This window comes from Atractosteus spatula, chromosome 12 (assembly GCF_055471065.1).
Source record: "Atractosteus spatula isolate fAtrSpa1 chromosome 12, fAtrSpa1.hap1, whole genome shotgun sequence".
Lineage (NCBI taxonomy): Eukaryota > Metazoa > Chordata > Actinopteri > Semionotiformes > Lepisosteidae > Atractosteus > Atractosteus spatula.
Window position 1 is genome coordinate 14,819,531 of NC_142717.1, and position 24,892 is coordinate 14,844,422.

The 24,892-nt window shown below is 35.8% G+C and overlaps 1 protein-coding gene across 6 annotated transcripts in view; it reads left to right on the forward strand.

Annotated features, from left to right (window-relative positions):
• The window catches only part of satb1b (SATB homeobox 1b), a 54,662-nt gene extending 41,115 nt beyond the window's left edge, over positions 1–13,547 (forward strand). For all 6 annotated transcript variants that reach the window (XM_088929368.1, XM_088929362.1, XM_088929364.1 and 3 more), the window contains 2 exons: positions 9,495–9,698; positions 11,804–13,547. In XM_088929368.1, the coding sequence (XP_088785494.1) occupies positions 9,495–9,698; positions 11,804–12,313 (714 nt within the window). In that variant the 3' untranslated portion in view covers positions 12,314–13,547. The remainder of the gene's footprint in view (positions 1–9,494; positions 9,699–11,803) is intronic.
• Positions 13,548–24,892: the final 11,345 nt, after the last annotated feature.

Below are 24,892 nucleotides of genomic sequence, written 5' to 3' on the forward strand. Positions count from 1 at the left end.
CAAGTCATACAAGCACTTTTTAACTTCAAAAATATTTTGGGGGGTGAAAATTATTTTCTGGTCTATAAAAGCTGCTTTCGAACAGGCGGCTCTATGGGGTCAGAGATGATTGGCTATAGTTCTAGTATTTGCTATAGTTTATCCTGATGAGCAGAGCATCCTCCTAAACTGTCACATGGGTGTTGCCTGTATGTTGACTAGAAGGGTCATACAGTGCAGTTAGACAGGAACAGCTGTTGCTCCATTGTTTGGTTGGCCAGGTTTTAAAGATGCATGTAAGATTCTGATATAATTTGGCCCTTTGTTTTTATGGTTAGGCTTCTTTGCCTTTTTATTTTTTGCCTCAGTTGTTAAATTGATCATATATGTAGTCTTGTTCTTAACTAAGAAGAAATTCCAGGTAGTACTCATTTGAATGTACTGTTTTTTTGCATTTTTTTTCCCCATTTTGATGTGCTTGATGTGCAGTACATGCAGCAAATAGTGACCAAAGGTAAAGTGACAAAGGGAAGACATTAAGAAATGGATTTGTTTTGCATGAATCAAATTCTAAATTCTAAAGTGTTTTATCATATTTCGATGATCTCTCTTGAGAAGGAACGGCACTTCCTTCTCTGACCCCTAGTGCCAAATCATGTTTGATTAGAAAGAACTGATAACCTTTACGGTCCTACAGCTAGCTGTATACCCGTAAAGAGCAAAGCCTTGGTAATATAGCCATTGGTTTCACTGAACACTATTAAGAAATGTCAGTTGTATTCATTAATACAAATTGTTTTCATGTTAGCATGCCCCGATTCATCCTGAGTGTTTCTGATTCCATAAATCAGATCACAGGCAGCCTGCTGTCACATAATAAGGAGCATGGTCCTTATTACCAGTTTGTTGATGCACAAACTCCTTCAAATTGACCATTGCAACACATGGTTTCCCCTGAAACTAGCTGTGATAATTAGCATGGCTCTAATGAGACAGAATGTCACTGATCTTGTGCAGAACTGTAGAGTATCGATGCCACGGATGGGAGCTGTCAAAGTCTACCATCTGTGACAGAGCTTGGCATGTTACGATTTTGGGTAGGGAGCATGCTCACCGAAGCCTTGGGGGAATCGATGGCCAGTTCCCTTGCATCTAAAATAGATTTTCACTTATAACAATGCACTAGCTACTCTCAGTTTTCTGATTAGCTTTAATCTGTGCCCTGTCTGTGTTACTGTGACTTTACCTCATCTGCCTGCTCATGTCCCATTAAAAACAGATTGCCCCTTCTTGCTCAGAGAGTTAATGAGAGGTCATCTTACACAGGTACTGCAGTATACAGGGATTTGTCATAGAGTTTGGAATTAAGGTTGACAGCAAGAACCAAGTCTAATAACCTGGCCTAATGTTTCCTTTTCCATAATGGCAATACTACATTAATCGGGCAGACTTGATAATCAAAAGAGGATTTAACAAGTGACGCAGGTGGTAGTGGGAGTTAAGGGCTGTATCAGATGGGTAATGATGAGTATTCTGTGTCGCAAAGAAATTCAAAATGAAGTTGTATCCAGTTTACTGATTTTCATACTAGATCTGGTAGCAACTCCTGAAAGTATAAAACAATCACACAGTTTTTACAGTGGCTAAAACACCAATAACAAAGCTGTAACGGAAGCTTTATGATGGAAACATACATACAAATATTTATTTTCTGGGAACAGTTCAGAAGCCATAAACAGATGGGTTGGCCTTAAATCATATTTGTTTATTGGGCTTTCCTTAATTTGTGATTGGGTTGACTTCAAATAAGCTTTTTTTTCCATTGGGGAAGAGATGAAGATGAACATAAAGTGGGGAGGAGGGGTAGGATGTGCATATCCAGAAAGGAAAATGGCCATTGCTGTTTATTTATTGATTGATTTATTTATTTTGTTGCTTGGGTATTGAGTTTCCAGGGTAACGGAAACAGAGGTCGCTCTGTATTATTAAAGAGACAGTTTCTTGAACTAGGGACTTAGACTTATAAATTAATAATTCATCCTATAAAGTATAGCCAAAAAATACAATCCTACCTAGGAAGGAGCTCTCTTTGTCCTCCCATATTGGGCAGGACAATTTTTCTTTCCCTTTTCCAGATTAAACCCAATCCCAGACTATATGACCAGTGGTTCGTAGATTTCCAAAATCTTCAACAGCATGTCAGTATTATCATTTTTGCCTTATTTCCCTTTTTTTATTCCAGAAAGATTCTTATATCTGAGCCACTGAAATGCAGACCCATCTCTGCTTATCATTCCAAAAATATGCTTTGTTGCTTTTTTATTTCCTTCTCCTTTGGCAGACCACACAGGGCTTGTTCTGAAGAACATTTTCGCTAATCTGATCAGGCAGCCAAATACGCCGGGAAAACTGCTTTAATGATCCCACTAATTACCTCAAGTCAATATGAACTGTATTATTAGACTCAGGGAAAATATTCCATTAGGGTCCCCCCCTTGGGAGTTCCTCTGCTTTGTGATGTCACTGAAGCTTTCGCCCCCTTGCTTGTAATTAATTTTATTTACACACGCAGGCACGCACAAGGTCACACCTGCACAACCGGAGCCGGCCGGGGAGCTGGTGGCACTCAGGCTTAATCAGATCTGTCATAATTACCATTCTGCATGTTTCTGACACACGCTGTGAAATATTTCAATTTAACTGCCGCTACCAGCAGAACCAGATGTAGTGTGAGTGCTGCTGCATTGGAAATATTAGTCCTTGCTATAAGCTTTCCCCCTCCTTCCCTTTTCCCCTCCCTCTCTCCCTCCCTTGCCTGCTTGCTCTCTCTTGCTCTCTCTCTTTAGCTAATGTGCCACAGAAGCTGAAATATCCTGTAAATCTTGAACGCACTGCAAGGCTGATAACAGCCGATTAGACAGTTTAACCACAAACAGCTTGTTCATTTTTCTCAAATGAAAACCACATGTTGAGAAAAAAAATCAGCCATTCTTTGTTCACTTACTTATTCAAAATAGATCATGTCTTCTTGTTATTGCAGTTTTAATTGTCCTTAATTTAGCCCTTTTCAACTTTAATACAGGGTCCATTGGTAGTTTATGAAATTTAACCCTCTGCCTGCTGTTTTAGCGTGAGTTTCTAATCTAAAATGCCTGTCTGTATGTACTTTGTTTAGGTATGGTAAATTAGCACAAACTATTTACCTACAAGCACAGACTGAACCAGCTGAGATTTGAACAGATGATTTAAATTTCTAATATATTTCTATAATATGTAAGATGTCTACAAGATGGATTATTGCACAACATGACTTTTCTATTTGTGTAGTTTGTTGTTTTTTGTTGTGAAATCTGCGTAAAATAGGTCTGGTGAAATATTTTTGGGAAAAAAAGTCTTATCATCTCTATAAGTCTATAAGTCTTATATCATCAAGGTGCATATCTGGGAGAGTTCTAGAAAGGAAGTTCAACAAGAACCTAAAATACATACTTTCTAGAAGAGACCCATTTAGGTCTTTAAAGTTGACCGTTGTTGGTGTATTTACTTGAGGTTAGCATTTAGTTCATGTAAATGTCATGGAGAAACAATGTTATGAAACTGAGTGTCTGAAACCATTTTGTCCTTTCTAAAGCATGAAAATGCCAAGAGTGCTATGTTTAAACTATTAACAGCTAAACCGTTATAATTGCCTCGTTATGCTAGTAAAATAAGAATAATCGCATTTATATAGTGCTTTTGATCCCAAAGAGCTTTATGTTTAATATTGGAGGGCACAAGCTTCATCTCCCACTGAAGCTTTTTAGCCACGACACCAGGCTTAACTCCGTTATTCTAGTGATCATTAGAGTCCTGTAATAGTAATAGTTGGTATTTTTATCAGTATTTATTTAGAAAGCCAAATATACGGTTTAACAATATTGAATAAATTAAGACCCTGAAATCATATTTCACTAAGTTTTCTTTTAAAAAAAAACTTAATGAAAGCTGACAGGGACCTTCCAAATGACAAAGTAATTTTATCTTATGAACGTCTACTTAAAGCTCAGTACCTATTAAACACCTAGGAGTGTTTCTAGATTAAACAGTTGACTTTAATTTGAGCGTCTTAAATTTATCTAAAAGTTGCTAGTTTGCATATAAGCCCGATATCCAAATAAACTCCTGGTTTGTATGCTGTATATGCTACACCTTACTTATGAGCTGTAAAGGTTATGAACATTATAGCACCACAGAGAATAAGGAACAGTCTAACTCCTGGACATGACAGGCTATTGTCCTTATTAAATTAACAAATGATACCACTGGAAAAAAGTGTAATATTTCTTATACTCAACTTTAATGCCTTTAATCAAATAACTCTCTATGAGAAATAGTTAATTTTAAGCATTTACTGAGATCAATACCACTTTACCAACAAAAATGGCTTAGATGATGAAATCTGATGTATTTAAAGCATCAGCTCACCCTTTTAACCTAGTAAATAATTTAAAATGCTTTCACATCTACTTTGGAGCCTTTGTGAATTCCGTTGTACCAAGATCTGGGATTGTTTTTCAGGGGCAACAATTGTTTTGGGGTAAGTTTCTGTTTTATCAGACTGCATGCAGATTTGAAAACCTGCAAACTAAGCTGATCGAAGTGAAAATGACAGGATGTCCTGCGAATAGAAAATGCCAAACATAAACAAAAATAACATTGTCTGTGTGGAAATGGAGGATTATTTTCCCAGCATGTTTGCATTGTGCATGAGAAACATTTGGCACTCCCATCTGCGTGTTAACGGAGGGCTTTTAAAAATTTATGCTCCACATAAGGAGTTTCACTTGCTGTGTCTAGACCCCTACTGTTATGTAACAGAAGACCTTTAACCTGCTTAGGAACACTTTACTTTAGACTTCAAATGAACACAGGACGACACGTGCTATACTGTAGGTAGTCAGAGGTTACAACCTTACACAGCTTAGTGCATGTTGCAAAATTTCAGACAGTAGGTGTTAAGGCTTTACAGATGAGACGCATTTCTTCATCAGACCAGATGTTCATAAATGTATGTATCTCCACAAAGCTAGTATCGCATTGTACTCCTGTTGGTTTTGTTCCTGTTATCCAAAACAGGCCACAGTTAAGACCTGATGTTAAGAAATGTATTCATTTAAAAAGTGTTTTGCCTTCTTAATCATTAAGTGTTTTTGGCACAATCGTAGTTAACCGGTAGTTTTAGAAGATATTCACTACACATTGTTTGCAGGGAAATCTACAAAAACATTTCTTGGAATCAATAAATAATCAGGTTTTATTTTTAAATGGGTTTTTGTTTGAAATGATTTAGGTTTGCATAGGTAGGTGTGCTTTAATTTAAAGTATTAATGTTATTCAGTTCTACTTGGAGAATCTTGGACAACACAATGTGCTAGCACAATCTTTTTGCTTAAGACCAAAGTAGAAGCAGATCCACTACATACGCAGTGCAGCTAATTTAAACATACCGTTGTGTGGTGTGGGGTATGAAGTAAATAAGAATATTCATTAACTTTGTTCTTCTTGTCACTGACGATGAGTTAGCAGCCCTGCTTGTAAGTAACTATTTGTATAAGGCAGTGCTAAAACCTATGTTGAATCTGAGTTCTTAAGAGAGCTTAGTAAAATGCAGACTTGATGTGTTATAAAATGCTTTGAATGCTTTGGATTTTAATCTAGTGCATAGATAGCAGAAATTAGTAGGGGCTACTGTCATCAATGAAGCTGTTTACAGTTGATTGTAAGTTCATCAGGGGCATTGGCCCATTTTCCCTCTCCATGTTTGCTGTTCGCCAAGAAAATTTGAATAACTGCTTAGAGCTGTTATATTTGCATAATAAGATTCCCTCAAAATGCGTCCGTTCAGATTCTATTTTCAGCATGTGTTTGCTTATTGTTGCAAGAGATTCACATATGCTGTTAGAACATAGGCAAGTGCACATTAATATTTCTTCTGTGGCAGATGGATGTGGAGTTCAGTGTTATTTAGTTGTGTATTTACAATACAGTGCATAACTTTGCAGAGTTGTTTGCTGTGAATAACAGGTTTCAACATATTATCTTTGAATTAATCTACATAACATTTTCGTGCTGGGCTAGTGCCAATATTAAAAAAAAAACAACAGTGCATTGTCTTTAACAAGAATTGCTTCTTCCCTTGTCTGAAATGTTACTGGGTTTCACTTTGAATACAGTACATTTGTATAAAGCAGATTTAGCTCTTAACAATGAACCTAATCTTGTCATTTGGAGCAAATATATTTCAAGATTTTTCCCCCTTTTTGTAAAGTGACTTTATTTTCTATACTTTTGTTATTCTCATCCCAATGCATAGGTGAGTTCTAGGGACCCTTGAATCCATGTCCTGTAAGCTTTTTGTATCAAGAGGAGGGAAACAATTTATCTGTGAGAAAAGCTACCCGCACAATTAACACAAGTCAATTTACTTTACATTTGTTCTTTATTCAAATGTTCTATATGGTGCTACATTTATATAGCAAATCCTACTTCTGCATTATTTGTAGCGAGATTCTATAAAATTGAAATTTCCATCAGCCATGTGCAGCATGTTGGGAGCAAAAACAGCAGAGCTGTTTTGCAGGTCGAGGGCTGTCTCACTGGCCACCTTATAAAGTGGCTGACAATTGGTGAGAATTACACCAGTTAAGTTGTTTTAAGTGGATAACCTGTTAAAATGGTCAAATACGTTAGACATTTGGCACCTGAGCTGAGGTGACTACTGGGTTTGCTGAAACTGGTATATATTAACTGATATGAGCTTGATGATAAAAGCTTTATATGATATTAAATATTTATTTCCACCTGCTATTGCTCATGAAACATCGGCAAATTGGTCTTGGTCGTTGAAGCTCCAGCCAAACGCACCTCAACAATTCTGCCTCTTTCAAGGCCAATCATAATTATAGACAACCGAGGCTATCCAGCATTTCTGTACATGTCACTAAGCATGCTGGTAATGTTATTTGTTTAATGTATGAACCACACCTGTGAGAAAGCCCTTTCTTTCAATATATTTGCTATCCACAGAACACGTGTGATTGCCCAATGACTTGATAAACATGACAGTGATGCTACCCACGTATCATTGCTTTCTCAGTCGCCAGATCCAAATCCATTCAAGCAATTATAGGACACACCGGAACAGCACCTCAAATATTCTCGTGGAAGAATAATGCTACATTTCTCCTGCAGAATTCCAGACTCTGGTAGACTCAATGGCTCGTTCGAGCTATAGTGGCCACATATGGTGGCCTAACAACCTATGAGGGTGTCTTCATTGGTTTTTCCATTTTTTTTTCCCCGTTTGTACCTAAAACATTAAGTGCCATCTGCTAAGAACACTGATATCAATGTTTTTTTTAAAAAAAGCTTTTTCTTCATGTTTAACCAGAATGCTGTAAAAGACTGTGATTCTAGTGTGAAAATTATTTGATTTAGCTTTATTAGCCTGTTTGTATTGTTTTCACTGGTTAATCCCGAAAAAGGCCAATAAAGCAGTCTTCGCAGTGCTTTCCTTTCAGACCGCAAAGAGGATAAGAATAAGAAGGGCTCAGTATCAGTGACTTATTAATATCTAGGTTTTAGTGTTGACAATGGTGTCTGTTGGTTATGAAAGCTTACATTGGATTTAATTGAATACTAGAAATGCCTTTCTGTTCTAATTAATAAAAAAGGTGGTAAAAGATTACATTTATTAGTGTAGAAATTTCCTTGGATTTCACTACATAATTCTAATTTAGTGTTTTAAATTTCATGTGTATACTTTAAACAGAATGTTAACACTTTGACACTTGTATGCATCAAAGTGCATGCAAGTGAAATTTATTTAGATACTATTATTGTCTGCTAGCAACTTGTTAACTTGATTGAATAAACCTTACTCTTTTAGGCATTATAAATTGAGTTTTATGACTGCTTAATAAGTGAGTGATAAAATAAATGGTCAGTCAGCCCTGTTGTACCATCCAAACTAACACTCTCTGCATCTTTTTTTGGTAATATAAGACACTGGAAACTGAAAGAATATAATAATGGAATATAATGAAAATGCTTCTATTTAACTCAGCCCAAAGATGGTTCTGCAGGAAGTTGTTGTCCACAAATTGAGCGTGCACTTTTTTGCTAAGTATGCCTTAAAAATATTTTGCTCTCTCAAAACCTCAATTGTGAATTTTGCGTAGACCTCATCACCTCATTTACAGTGAGGTTGTTAAAATAGAGGACTAAAGGTCTCACTAAAGTGTACTATTCTGGATCTTTTTTATCGGATTATGTTATATGGGTTTCATTTTAATCTAATTTGGATATACGAGCGTATATTGTGTTGGATTGCTTCATTCCTTGTGGTTATGGACTTTGGAGTGAGTGTTCCTTATTCTGCCACATTTAAATAAAATCCAAACCCAAATCCCAAAGAGCACAATTTTAAAAAAACATGGCTGCAGAACAAGGTGGGCTCTTCTTTGTTTTCTTGCATGTTTTGATGTCCCTTCCTTGGGAGGAGTTAGAAGCTAAGTAAAGAGTCCAATACTTATCTCAGCTTTGCAGTGGAGCATCATCTTTCTGTGTGGTGAACAAACTGGTTCATAGTTTATACTAAGAAAGCTGTTTCCTGAAATGCCTTTTATAATCCTGCACAATTGAAAGGTGCTTCTGCGTACTGTTGTAGATTATTGCTGTCGGCCTGACACTGTGCCAGGCCCAGTGCTGTCCAAACAGCTTCACTCCAGCTTTCTTTGAGGCTTCCAAGTGCTAAACTGACAAAACAGAGCGACTAAACAGATTGCGATGGAACGAAAAAGAAACAGGCTTAATTTTCTGACAGAACGCTAAACTATATATGTATGTTTCAACAAAGGCTGTCCAAGCTGTTTCCCCAGAACAGTCATTAAATGAACAGTGCACCTTCATAAATAAAGTATTGTTTTATCTAAAGATTTACAGGTTTTTCTTTTAATGTTTTATTTAGGTTCCCTAGCTTCCCTTACACTAAAATAAATGTACACACTTTAAAACGTATAAAAAGCGTATTTAAGCACCAATCTTTCTGTAAAGCTGTGTATTTTCAAAGTGTGAAAGCATTTACCTAGTTCAAATATAAAGCTTTTCTTTATTTTTTTTTAAAACCCTTCTTCATGTACAGTAGCTTGGTTTGGATATTCGAATTCTGACACTCCTGTGGTTATGCAATACCTGTTCTTTTTATTTGTCTTAACTTAAATTTTCTTGCTAGTTTCAAAATGCGAGATTCTAGTACTATTCTGACTTGAAAAAAATAACTCTTCTGACAAGAGAAAAGGGCACCTTTTTTGAGAAGTTTTTATCGAGCATCATTGACACTAACAAAAACTTTTAAATCTGCTGGAATTGTTTTTAAGTGGTGACTTCTCTTTGATTGTTGAGGACTGAAGAAAACCTGAAGGCTGCAGAACAGAGTCCTTTATTGATGCATAAGACTCTTTCTCCTTTCTTCTTAGGGTTGGTTGTGTGAGCTGCTTCGCTGGAAGGAGGATCCCTCCCCTGAAAACAGGACTTTGTGGGAGAACCTGTCCATGATCCGCCGCTTTCTGAGTCTTCCTCAGGCAGAAAGAGATGCCATCTACGAACAGGAGAGCAATGGAAGTCAGCACCATGTGGACCGACCACCCCATATGATGCATGTACCAACTGATCCTCTGCAGGTCAGTGTAACTATAAGGCTTTGATTTTTTTTTTTCCTGTATTTTGTTGTTCAGATGTGGAAAACTTGCAATGGGTGGTGGTTGAGCTAAAGATTGTGAAGGAGTTGCTTCATCTTGTATATGAATTATTATTTATCAGTGGATTAGGCATTGCAGACTCATTGTACAGGTATATTGTCTGAAGATAAATATAATTTGGACCCATGAGTAGCATGTGTAGAATGACAGTGAAGCCTCATTAGAAGCACGAGGTTCTCAAATGAATGCCAGAAAAACAGTATTCCCTTACTTTTACCACATATTCCTGCTGCACCTATGGGATTTATATAGCTGCAGGTCATGTATGTCCTTCCCCTTCAACCTCCTGCTTTAGCTTCTTTGTATACTATACAATTATGTGCTATTTGCCATTTTTCCCAACTCTTAAAGATGGCATCCTAGTACAGCCTTAACCACTTGTAATTATTATGGTATGTCTTTTTTAAAACAAAATAGGTACATGTACATACCCATGTATGTGAACTTTATCAATAATGGTCATACTTAAAAACATTACATTCTTCCCCTTATTGTCATTACAAAACAAAATCCCTTAATTGTAGTTTTCTTGTATGCATTGCAAATAGCTATAAAAGATGTCCGGTTAGCCTGTAAGCGGAAAGTTTGTCGGGTTTCTTCAATATTGAACATTTAAGAAACCTCGTAATAATTTGCCAGTGGATTATACCTGAGCTAGTGTTAAGGGATTCTGGTGTGTGCCACCTTTTGTTTCTGTGTTATAAAGCTGCCATCTAGAATAATGTTCTCCTACCAATGCAGTACCCCTGTCCTATCTTTTCACTGCAATCAAATTTGATTCATATATTTATGGGGGGAAAAAGGTTGCCTGGAATCTCTTTGCTTAACCGTGTTATATCAATACATCTCCCCTCTCTCAACCTTACAATTTAAAGTCACTCCAATTATCGTTTCACTGCCTGAAAAAGCAAGATTGCCTAAGAAAGAATAAGTTTAATGCTATTGAATGGCAATGACTGGTGTTTGAATGTGTTTTTTCAAAAAATGTGGTCCTGATATGGTGTCGTTTTTGTGTGAAACGTACAAACTACCAGGCTGAATCAACAGTTAAAGTTTCCCAGTTTTCAGCATGTTGAATAAGTGAACGGGAGTTGACACATGCATTTTTTTAAAAAAAACAATTACGCCCTTAGATTAAGATAAGGTATTTTTAAAAAAAAATGTACAATGAAAACAAATAAAAGTAGTGTGTGTGAAGTTTGGAAGTAAATCTGGCACACAGGCTTTTTCTTTCCCTTCACAAACTTTAGATATAATACCTCCAGCTCAGTAATGGTTTCTGGTTTCTAGCGGATTTGGGTGTGAAACCTATACACAGAGCTATTGGGCCTCTGCTACAATTTATTAGCTAAGTGCTTCCTATTTGGAATGTTCATTATTGTATCAACATAGGCGCCGATTTAATCAAGAATGCTGGGGGTGGGCATGTCTTAACTTTAGTTATGCCTTTAGTAAATTCAAAATTATCATCTACATTTTTGTTATCAATTACAATTAATACTTTTCTGTATAATTGTTCCAAGAACTCCTCTCGTAAGATACTAATATTTAATTATATTTATATAGGATTTTATATTGTACTATAAAGAATTTTACTTCTCCTTTTCAGAGTAATGATATTTTAATGGTGTAATATCCAATTGACAGTCGTGAAATATACTCAGGAATGTTAATTGAAATAAAATGTTGACAACATGGGGCTTCACTAAAAGTGACCTAGTGATTTTTCATCAGGTAGGGTTTTTTGATAGAATTGCACAATTACAATGTACACCTTGTTGTGTACATTTACAGAAGTTAATAGAATTGCCTTGTTGATACAACAATGATTACTGTACAGTGTTTTGTACTACTTTATTACAGTACATTTACTGTACATTGTTTGCTTTGAGAGGGACATACTTGCTAGGATTTTTTAACTCTGTTTTCTTGTTACACAAATAAAAAAAAACACTTGAAAAAGGCTGTGGAGCAGGGATTATAAATATCTTTTATGATTTTTTGCTCTGTTGTTGTTGTTTCCTTAGTCACAGCAGCACCAACAGCAGCAGCAACATCCACAGCAGCAGCAACCTATGCAGCAGCAATCGCAGCAACAGCCACAGCCAGCAGGGCCACGGCTGCCCCCCAGACAACCTTCCACTGCATCGCCAGCTGAGTCAGAGGACGAGAGTCGTCAGAAAACTAGGCCTCGAACCAAAATCTCCATCGAAGCTCTAGGAATCCTGCAGAGCTTCATACAAGATGTAGGCCTGTACCCTGATGAGGAAGCCATTCAGACTCTCTCTGCGCAGCTGGACTTGCCCAAGTACACCATTATCAAGTTCTTTCAGAACCAGCGTTTCTATGTAAATCATCATGGGAAGCTAAAAGACAATTCTGGCTTTGAGGTGGATGTGGCAGAATATAAAGATGACGAGCTGCTCAAGGACTTGGAAGAAAGCACCCAGACTAACAGTACAATCTTTTCCATTAAAATAGAGGAGCATTTGTCAGGGGAAGGCAATTCAGAATCAGATTCTGAATCTAAAGATTAGTATTTTTATTTCCTTCATTTAAACTTTTTACAGTGCCACTGAAAATACTATTTAAATAGACTTTTTTGAGTGTTTTTATTTTTTTTGGGGAGGGGGGGGACTGTTCTTTTTGGTAATCCCGTATTATTCACTGTAAAGACTGATGCTTCTTATAAGAACTTGCACAAAACTTATAAATATGTACCCATGGATATCGCAGACTGCACTTGACGTCCTTTGATCTGTTTATACACTGATATTGAGCTACTGATGAAGTCATTGGAATTAATAGACTGTTTACTTGTTGTTCGCTGGATTTTAAATGCAGATATTCGGAACACAGTTGACAAGTCCTTAGGTACTGAATATGAAGCCTGCTGGCAAGCATTAAGTTATTCTTTCAAACCTAAACTTGATTATAAACCACTTGAGCTCTGGAAATTAACGCAGTAAATGTGCGTTTGAGAGTATGGCTTACTCTTTAGATATTATTTGTTAGGAGAAATATATAAATTATATATATTGACTGTAAAAAAGATACAGTTTTAAAAACTATGCCAACAAATGCCTTGTATTATATGGCACTGCCGATATTCAATTTTTTTGCAAAAACTTTGTCACTGTAACTTTCTGAATCTCATCTTAACGGTTTAAAATGTGAAACACAACTTTTATTTGTCTCGTCTTAACATTATTTATTTGCAGATCCTGCAGCATCCTGATGTAATTAATTTTTTGGAAGTTTTGGTTATGTAACGCTTATTTTTTTATTTTATTGTACTGATATTTTTTCTATTTATAAATGTATTTTGATGGGCAGTAAAACAAAAGTGTCTTAAAAGTTTTAAATGGAAAATGTGCTTTAAAGGTTGCCTATAAAAGTGCTATATGTTAAGCAACTCATGCTAAAAGCTTCACAATAAATGTTGTATGCAATTTTTACTATCATGCAAATAAGCTTAGGTAAATTACTAACAGATAGAACACCTTAGAAAAAAACATATGCAATTTATGTGAAATTCGATGTTTGCAATGTGTCTTCCTTTGGTTTACAATCCAATTTGAAGCTATTCCTGTATAAATATTCTGTATAAAAAGTGCATTTCTTTTTTATGAGTTTTCTTGCAATGAGAACACCGGTTATTTTGTTACAACTGGCTGTTTTATAAGTGTTTCTCAGTTTCTTTATGCAGAAATGTTCTAACTAGGAGTGGTTATTGATTGTTAATGACACAATTAAAATGTTTGTATGGTACAGCAGATTTCTTGGTATTTATATAAACCAAAAATTTGCAGCTTGAAGGACTTAAGCCCATGTGAAGGTAATTGTTTCATGTAATAGTTCTGAGTAAAATGTGGAATAACGTGTTATGCATAGGGATGGGAGTCATACCAAAAATTAACAGGGCGTCATGGTGCATTTTCGAAATGTTGGAGACCAGAGGATACGAGATCATGACTGAACAGATCATTTTTAGAAACTCACAAATTCTAAAACTCGAACAAATAGTTGCTTGAGTCTGAAATCAGGACTATCACCATTTACAGTTTTAATTAGAAAGCTTCTTGGAGCATCTACTTAAAATCACTCAAGATAAATTGGCAGATCTTAGGACTCCAGTGCTATTGTGCCAACAGTCACTTTTTGGACACAGAGTCATCTTGATCTATGAACATAAACCCTTCCTTTATTTACTGGGTCTACAGCATTACAGGGCAGAAAGCCATCACTTTTACCTTAACCTTTACATTGATTTGGGAGAAAATTGTGGTTCTACGTATTTTAAAAGTCTATAATACAGTGTAATACACATTAATACACATTTTTAGTGCCACTCCTTCCAAAATACGTGTATTGTGTAGATTATGAAAAATACAAATTTTGCTCATTTTTAAATGTTTGCTTTGTAGCCAAGGGAGACTACAAAGTTGCTTAACTCAGGAGTTCCCTTCCCCAGAGTTCCAGGGCCCTGGGGACTCTCATACCTGCTGCTTTTCACTCCAGCCAAGCTCTTTAATCCCCTGTTGATCTTCAGTCGCTGGGTTTTTTTTTCTTCATTCAAAATTTAGAGACCTTAAGTTGTGTGAAATGAAGGTGAGTGAATTAGTTAAAAGGCACCTTCCACCATGAGGAAGAACTGAAAATGGAGTTCAAATTGATATTATTATGTGGGTGAAGAGACCAATTATATAACCAAAATGAAAACCAGCAGGTCTTGGACCCCAGAACAAAGGTTGTGAACCCCTGATTTAACTGACTACCTCAATGTCATTTTTGCATATTTGCATACTTAAAAAGTGGCATTTTAAAAAGTTGAAGTTCAATGTATGCTACCAAAATTAACAAAACACATCAGAAAAACCACCACAAAAGAAAATCAATGCCACTCATGAACAACTTGACTCTTATCACTAGCCTTAATAGTATTATAAATCATTGCATTTGGCTGGCTGAGACTAAATGGTTAATCATAAAGGTATTAGTTTTTAATGTTTTTAATTAAATAAAACTGCATTTAACATTCTATTAGAAAATGTAATTAACCTATAATTGGGAAAAGGCAAGTCTTTTCAGATTACTTTGGCCTTTGCTTAATTTGTGCTCCTCACTAGGCACTTTATTTAAAGTTAGCATTTTACCAGCAGGAAAACCCGTGATCAAAAACATCTGTTACAGCTAAAGTACTTTTCCACACATGAATATGTGCCTGATGCCTTGTGATGAAAGAACATACATTTTCAATGATGATAAAATACGTAAGTCACGAGAGGTGATATCTTAAGTGCTTTAGACATCAGAACACTAGACTGTAAATATTTTCTTGGAGACCACGATTTACAATCAATTTCAAAGGTAATGTTCTGAAGTCCTTCTGCAACTTCTGAGAAAAGTTTCAGTGTCTATAAATTCCAGCAAACATGGTAGTCTGAATTAATTTCTCAATGCAAAATAGAATGGATATTTCTCGGAGATTGTAGAATTTACAAGCCCTTTACCCTTATAATTGCTTTTATCATCCACTTAACAGTATTTCTAAAAAATTAAAAGTTGCTTTGATATTTCTTGACATGCATCATCATCATCATAATGCTTAATGTCACGTGAGCTTGACTGGTTTCATCTTACTGTAGGTTAGCTTGGTTTCTGAAATTGAAATAGTAGGTATTCATTTTTGGGTCTTTTATTTTTGGGTCCTCCATTTTGCAACAAGTTTCTTTGCTCTATTTTAGTGAAAGAAAAAGACTATTTAAGCGAGAGTAATGGTTATATTTTTATGTTACTATGGAGCAATACTTTTTTTAATGATCGCTGCAGAATTCAGCTGCATTTCCCATTTATCTATAATTCTTCACTCAGACATGGCGATTTTAAAAATCAGAAAAAGCTGCGTTCATAAATATTTTTGCTGTTCTACATAAAATTAAGAGAATGGCTACAGGTAATGGGAAAAGGACACCTTCAAGGAAAATATAAATACCAATTTCAGTGTTGACAAATCACTCTTTTGAATGAACCTTGTATTGCTTATTGTAGCCAATGCTTATGCTTATGATCAGTGATGACAAGACAGGGCAGGTGGGACCACTAGTGTAATGGGCATAAATACAACCATGATGTCCCAGGACCACAGATTTCCCACAGTGAGTAAGCCAGACAGCTCAGCAGATACATAATATCTATAATGAAGTATATAATGGGAAAATGAGGATCTAAAGGTGGCATGGTGGTGCTGTGGTTAACATTGATACTGTACCTCACTGCGCAAGGGCCCTGTGATTCACATTCATCTCAAATTCTTCACTCAAGCCTGCCAATTTTAAAAATCAGACATTCAATTCTAGACCTGGGTGCTATCTGTGTGGAGTTTGCATGGGTTTGCTCTGGGTGCTCTGGTTTCCTCCCACAGTCCAGCGACACACTGGTTAGGTTAATTGGCTTCTGAGAAAATTGGCCCTGGTATGAATGTGTCTGTCTGTCTGTGTCTTGTGATGGACTGGCATCCCATCCATGGTGTACCCTGCCTCGCACCCCTTGTCAGGATAAGCTATGGCTCCCCGCAACCCTGAATTGGATAAAGCAATTAGAAAATGGATGAATGGATCTGAAGATTGTATAGCTGGTAGTTGTGACCTGTAACTAAACCCTGTAGCATTCAAATTATGTTAATTAAAATTGAATATGTTTATTCCCTCTTTATACCTTAAAATTCTAAATCTCATATGAAATTATATAATTATAATCCATATTATAAAATGAGGATACTTTTGTGTTCAAAGGGAAATATTCTTACAGTTGTATACACTGTTTGGAGTTGCTGGTTTCATGAGCTAAAATATGAGACTTTTAGATTTCTTCATTAGCACTAAAGAACATCTTTCCATATAACTCAGAAGTACTTAACACAGATGCAGAATTGTGCTTATTGTAAAGCATTCAAATTCTATTTACAAAACTCGCAAGAAACTAAATCAAAAGCCTAGCTCTGTCTTGGGAGAACTAACTAAACTTCTTTTAAGTCTCTTGCTACCAGCAAGACAGCTGTCCTGTTTTGTGACTCAAAAAACACTTCCTATAAACTAGTCCACACTTATTTCATATACTGTACATAATAACTATAAAGAAAAAGCAAAAAATGGGTAAAGATTAAAACAGAATGATTTACAATGTATTTTAGTTTGTAAGCTTAGCATAAAACAGCATAACCAAGAAACTCAACACATTAGGTTTAACTACTCGAATTATCACAGGAGTAGAGGTTGACATGAATGTAACAAATTCTCATACTATCTCAGATACATTGTTTTTTTTTAAGTTATAATTTTTTTTTCCAGTGACACATAGGTGGTAATTTCTCTTGACCACATTGAGGAGCTTAATGGTACACTACTTTTCTAGTTTAGAGCAATACATTTATTAGCAGTAATTCATGCCATTTTAATAATAATGGTATCCGCACTGTGCGCACTGACTCATCCTCCCACAAGACCAGCCTAGGATCTATTGGAATTTCCTTTCCAGGAACTATCTTTATAATCTCTTGCACCTCTCTCCTGTCTCCAAGTGAGAGCAGGACCAAAACATGTCCCAGAGAGAATCAATTTCTACTTTAGATCTTGGACATAATTTGGAGTACCCAGAATACATTTTCTTAAGTCTTTGCAGTGTGAAGTAGATCCCAATGAATAAGATTCCATTGAAAAAAATTAAAAATAATAAACTCTACTATTAAAAGTCAATGACATTTTTCACAAATCTTCATCCTTTCATCCTCATCAAAAACAGTTCAAATCAAACTCCTACTTGATTTTCACCTTTTAATAAGTCCTACAAGTGCCTTATAAATAGATGAAACATAACCCTTTACAAGTTGAGTCCAGAAGATCTTCATATCTAGTTCTACTGGATTAAGGGGTGAAAATAGTCCACTTTGTTGCACCCTAAAGTAAAACGGAGTTTATGTATCTCAATTCATTATCATTGAATCATAAGATTGCTCACCCAGTACGAGTTACAACAGAGATAGGGTGTCTGGGGCTGCGAATAAAGTCTAGCTTGAAAGCTACCAGAGATGTTAATTTAAGAGACTTGTTAAATAAAATAAATGAGGACATACTCAGATGGAGATGTTTACCTATTTCCATGTGGGGTAGAATTAATATAGTCCAGATGTCAATACTACCTAAAGTAAATTATACACTGAGAATGCTATCTGTAGAGATTGACAAGAAATGGTTTGAAGCGCTGCATAAAACTATTACATCTTTGGTCTGGAAAGGGAAAACAACTTGTTGTTCCTTTGAAAGACAGTGCAGCAAAAAATAAAGGTGGGTTAGACTTACCTAATTTTTACAATTATTACTTGGCATTTGGCTCAGTTCAAGCAAAGGAGTGGTTTAAAGCAGAAATAGAAAAGGACTGGGTACAAATTGAGCATGATGTAGCATCGGAGCTCGGTATCTCCTTAGAAAGTTTGTATTATAGCAAGGTATGTCCTAAATCTTTAATTGAAACACCAATTGGTTCTTCTTTTAAAATATTAAAAAGCTGCAATAAAAATGTATCTTATGACGCTTCACTATCTGTACATCAACCATTATTTAGATCACCAAGACTAACTATACTGTCAAGACCAATTAATTGGTCAGTATGGATTCAAGTAGGTGTTAGTAAATTGGGTCATATGGTTAGAGATAACAAATTGTTGTCCTTTTCTGAATTATCTCATCAAACAACTCTTCCAGCAAAATAATTTTTAAAGTACTCAAAACTGAAAACGTTTACTGTCTAAAACCTTTTCTTTAATTGAATTAAAACAGGAACTGGATAATTACAGCAATAAACTATTGCAGACTAATATACAAGTCAAGGCTCAGACATTTTACAACCTTCTCAATGCAAGGTCAATCTTTTGATAGGTGTGCATCTCAGTGGACAGCTGGTCTCTGTGTAGGGTCAGAGGACATAGACTGGGATACAGTGTGGCATAATGTTAGTTATCCATTTAGAACTATACATAACTGCTTCAGTACAAAATTTAAAACAGACTTTATTATACCCCAGAAAAATTGAAAAAGATGAAGTGGCATAATACAGGAATGTGTTCCAAATGCAACACACATAAAGGATCACTATTGCACTTATTATGGTATTGTCAGCACATACAGTCTTTCTGGACCTCCACAGTTGGGAAAGGTCTCAAGCACCTAAATATCTCAATTCCACTTACTCCCATTGCATGTTTCCTTGGTGATTAAAGGTTAAAGTAGCAATTCAATATTTAAATACTTTTTTGACTGTCTGTATTATTGCTAAAAAAATATTGCAAAATGGGGTGGGCAGGACATGATCGTCGTACAAACAATGGATTGTTTCAATGGAGGCTGTATCACAAGTTAATTTAAAAACATTTAATATAATTTACAGGGAAAACTTAATGAGTATAGGAATGTTTGGGGCCCAATAGAGACACACCTGAATGGCACTGGATAGTAGGAATATTAGTAGGAAGTTTTTGAATTAATATTTATTTGTGAATGTAAGATTTTATTTTTTGTTATTATCTAATAAGAACAAAAATGAGAGTGAAAAAAATAAAAATAAAAATCCTCCAAAGTTGGGGGGGGAGGGTGGAGGTGGGTTAAAAACAAGTACATTTGTAATCATCACAGCTATACTAAGTGATAATTGCAGCTATAGTAAGTATAATTACACTTTTAGTTAAATTCACTTTGTTACTAGATATTTCTTTATACATCTCTAGTAGTTCAACATGGTTTCTAAGATATTCTTAAGGGCTTGTGAGATACAGCATGCTGTTGTCTGCAGTGAAATGGTGTAAGTAATAACTCCCACTTGTACTCCCAGTATCAATGGATGAGAACAAATGGTGATGGTCAGTGGCTCAATTGCCAAACAGTAGTAGAGAAAGGGGACATCCCTCTCTTGTCCCTCACGTTAAAAAGAGTAGTGAAAATATTCCCATGTGTGTCTGAATTGCAGCTACAGGATATTGTCCATTCTTTCTGGTTGTTACAGTTTTTATTCTCTTCTATACTCTTTCTCCACACTTCACTTCCACACTCTTGGTATGATCTCCCATCCTCAGGAAAGACACACTGCCTTTCTCGGCCTCACATTCTTAAACCAGTCAGCTGTCATGAGCCTCCTTTGGGAGACCAAAGGGCTTTGTTTCTCTTCCTGCTTTATATCTATCCTATGCCCTTGTTGCTGAGTGAGATGAGTGAGAGAGTCATAGCTGCTTAAAGGTTCACTCTCCCCAGATACTCTGTCAAATGACAGTCCATGCCTCCACCCTTCATGCTGTCTCTATAGGCTCCAGCAAAATTCTCTGTAGAATGAAATATACTTTCTTTAACACAATAATGTCAATATGCATGCTGTATGTCAATAGTTTTGGAATTGTGAGGCTGTTTTCAGAGTCTATGGGTCAGTCTATGGCTCATCTTTATACTGCAACACAGGAGAAATAACTCATTCTTGTCATTTGACAATGCTTATAGGTTTAACAACATGTTTTATCCTTTAATGAGCAATGTATAAGACATGAAAACAGGTAACCATCTTTTGACCACTGACACAGTTGAAGTTGACTTAAATCTTAAGACAATGTTCCTCAATATTGCAATTTTCAAAACTTTTCAATGTGCTAAGAATACCAATAAAAATGCTAGCATGCAACTAGGACCACACATTTCTTTCCATAAATTTGGTAATAAGGATGGCACCCTAGAGCTGCATCACCAGGAAGATGCATCTTTGCAATTGCTTCTGGAGTGCTCAGCAAACTTCAAGTGAAATAGAACTAAGTTATCTTTTATTCCCACAGCTATTAACCTGCTTACTTTTTACAAGTGATTGTATATTTTACTTTATTAATATATTTTTCTTTCTCATCATACATGTACTGTATGTCTCTTATTTTTTAATACAGTAGGTAACACATGTTGTGTTAAATGTATTATGCAGTGTGTGACAGTCTGTTTTTTACCTACCTGCAATGCAAATTTCCCATCTGGAACAATAAAAGAAAGAAAATAAATATGGAAGGAAGTAAAGAAATTCGTAACATTCCCTGTATGCTATGTAATTTATGCTTTAACTGGTCAAAGCATGTGCAACTACATGAATGAGGATATATGTACTGTACTATATACAGTATATATGCTTTCTGTATAAGCTGTACATATCCATACAGTGTAATAATATATTTCCTGCACTTTACTGTTTATATGAATACATTCTATTGTTCCAAATGTATTTAAGTATAGATAAAATTTATTGCAGGACAGGACACTGTACCCTCACTTTACTGGACTAGAGGAAAATGAGTGTCCAGTCAAAAAACACATTCATATATGAGAAAAAATATATGTCAGAAGTAAACCAAACTTTTCTGGAATGTACTGTATATAGACTACTGGAAGCTTGTTCATTATATCCTTGAGGACTCTCCATCTCCACGACTTGCTGACAACTAAAATGACGGGTGTCAATCTGTGTAAGCCATCAGCTTTTGCATGTAGTAATGCTACGCCTTTTCCTTGCTAATTTTACATCCTGACATAAACATCTTGTGCATGTATGCCTGAGTATTTTCTGAGAGCAAATACCAGAAAAGACCAATATCATTGTCATTGAACAGTTTAGATAATATAATGCCTTCATATTGGATTACTTTATTCAGTTTCTTACGAAACAGTCCTATCTACTCAGTGGATGCACTCATCGCTTCTTTTATTCACTCTTCTGTGACATTTACTTAATTGACAGTCATACATCACTGTATTTGAAATTTAATGTCATGTGTTTGGCCAGTGTATGGCTGCCGATTACAATTTAACACCTTGAATGTCCCTTTTGTGGACAAATGCCGCCTTCACCAGAGGTTGTCCATTAAATTTGAAGTCTGTTAAAGAAAAGGTGTAATGTAGATCTAAGTCTTGTAAAAGATTCAGTATCTATGTTTTGTTTCCTGTGAAGCTGGAGGGTTGATCAGTGAAATAAAATAACACGTAAGCCATTTCTTCTCACTAAATACATAATAAGATGCTTTTATGGAACTCAGTGTCATTCATTTACAGTGAATTCAGATTATCATTCAAGAATTAAATGTAACGAGTAGCTTCTTTAAAAATTGAAAGGTAATTACAAAGAGCACAAAACTTAAGGGTAGTTCATAACAATTGGCTTAGAAGACAATTAAATTTGGATTTGAGTTATTCAACTTAAATAATGGGTTGTTGTGCAGTGAAACAATGACATGTCCATACTTTTATGCCCTACCCCTAACGTTTGGTGGATGTTAACACTTCAGCACTCCCATCTTTATCCCTTCTTTTAATTACATAACTTCCTCTGTTGTAAGCTTTATAACAATGTTTGCAACTCCCTTACAATACTGTATAACAGCACCACACTATAGTTTGATCTACAGTAAGATCACGTGCAGACAAAACAAATACACAACGCATTCTGTACTAAAAACTCATTTACAAAAACCTTGAATCTGGGATTTGAACATATGAATGGGTTAGTAAATCTGAGGGTAATCCTTGCTTTAGTTTTATTCATGGAGAAATTGTATTTCAATTTACCTTTGTTAAAAGCTGCGGAAAACCAATAAGAAATAGAATCAATCTTAGCTTCAACAACTTAATATTGTCTTATTTAATAATTAAAGTAGTGCTAGTCTAAACTTTGTCTTTCACTGGCATATTAATCTTACTAGGAATACTTTATTAATATTTTTAAACATCACCCTGAGGCAATTTTAACATGACAAGATAAAAATTTTGATCCTTTTGCTTAATTATCAAGAATCTCTGCTCTCACTGCTCTAGTTGATCACAAGTATTTTATTTGCTTTAACTTTCAATACTCATAATGAATTAAGAGCTAAAGTCTTGAGTTGGTCACAAAAAATATTATTTTACACATTCTTCTACAGTACTGTAGATATGTGGTGGTGGTTGAGTGCCGTCGAGTTGGTATCAACTCATTGCACCCTATGGACAGTTCCACTTTCACTATCCATAGTGTTTTCTTGGCAAAATATGGAAATTGATTGCCAGGTCTTTCTTCTGCACAGATTCCTCCAACACATGCTGCTGCTGCCCATAATGGGTTATAAAAGAACCGTGCGCCCGACATGGGACAAGCACCCATTACCCTGAGATTACGAGTCTCGTGCGCTACCAACAGAGCCAGTCGGGGCCATTCGTCTACATATGCACTAGTTCAAATGTACTGTACGTGTTGGATTTTGGTGCTATTGTTTGCAGAATGACTTCTAAAATTCAGAAAGACTTCGAAAAAATCCTATCAAATCAATGAAATAATACTTTCTGTCTCCCGTTTAGCATATAAATTATTGTGATATTTATTTTTTGACTGATTTTATTGACTTTTATTAAGTTTGTTTAAGTTGTGAAGGGATGGCATATTCGGGCAAGATGACAGCTCTGGGCAGAACTACGTTCCCTCTAAAGCTGTGGGGAATGTCCTACTATCCTTAGTTACCTAAGCAGTCGCATAAAACAATTAGTCTTCTGAGAGCTTAAAAATCTTAAAAAGTTGAGGCTTCCAGGAGAAAAGTGAAAAGGAGAAAGCACAGCAGAAAGAGGTTCCTTGCTGGTTTGCAGATGAGTCTTATGTGCAACAGTGAGTCTGTGTGATGTGGAAGTGTGTTTTGAAGTTGGTAAGCAGTTTAGCTGCCCCTTTATTGTTAGAGAAGGGATGTTGAAGCTGTTTAGTTAGTAGCTCAAAGAAGAGTTTAGGTTTATTTTGTCTATGTGGTTTTCTTCTCACTGTTTAAATAAAGACCACTGATTTTGAACCATACAAAAATGTTTTCCTCAGACCCACCTATTAAAAGATTGCACCCTAAGGCCTGGGTGTGCCACAAAGTTAATTTACAGATCCTTATGTAGGAAAAAGTCCTATGTTTAAAATTTATTGCAGTCTTCTCTGCCCTCCAACAAATTTCAAGAAGCACTTTAATTAAACTGTACCTCCTAAAAAGCCATGGCCAGTGACTAGAACAATCTGTAGAGTGAATTATCTACCTTTTTATATGAGGGTGTCTATAGTTGTCAATCTTCTCTGCCTGAGACTTGCACAAGTCAGCTCTGTCATATCCGGTTATGCTACATCCTGTTATGTTATTTACATTCAATTGATAGTTCTTTACTCTTGTAACACTACCTTTTTTTTCTGTGCAATAATAGTGTAAGCCTTTTGGCTAGGCCATAATTGTAACCTAAAATGTAATGAAATGATCATTCCATGTTGTATTATTAATAATAATTAATAATTGCTTACAATTATATAGTGCATTTCTGGGCACTCCACTCCTCCACCACCAATGTGCAGCACCCACCTGGATGCTGATAGTGCTGATAGTGCACCAGTACGCCCACCACACACCAGGTATCAGCGGGGAGGAGAACAGAGTGATGAAGCCAATTTATAGATGGGGATTATTAGGAGACCATGATTGGTAAAGGCCAATGGGAAATTTTGCCAGGACACAGGGGTTACACCCCTACTCTTTTCGAGAAATGCCCTGGAATTTTTAATGACCACAGAGAGTCATTAAACCTCAGTTTTATGTCTCACCTGAAGGATGTAGCCTTTTTTACAGTATAGTGTCCCCATTATTACACAATCAAATATTCTTAAATCCCCCCCTTACTTTGATACTAGTCTGCTAGTCACAGGAACCACACTTGAAAACAAAACACCTCGTTCATAGAGCTCAATACACACACCCATGCACCTTTACTCATTCAGTCACTTGAAACCCTAAATCGTTCTTATAGTGCTGTTGCAGTTTAACCTGAGAGGGTGTTGAAAAGTTTTGGATTGATATAGACAGTCTCCTGATTTTATTCACTGTTAAAGTTTACTTGTTATGAATTACTTTATGAAAATGTGAACCAAATAAAAATTACAGTATATGGTATTATTTGTTTTGTCTTAACAATTTGTGATGGTTCATTCATTATTGTTCTATTAATATAACTCTTCTTGTAGAAAACATATTCTGGGAGAAATTATGAAACATATGAGTATTGAAA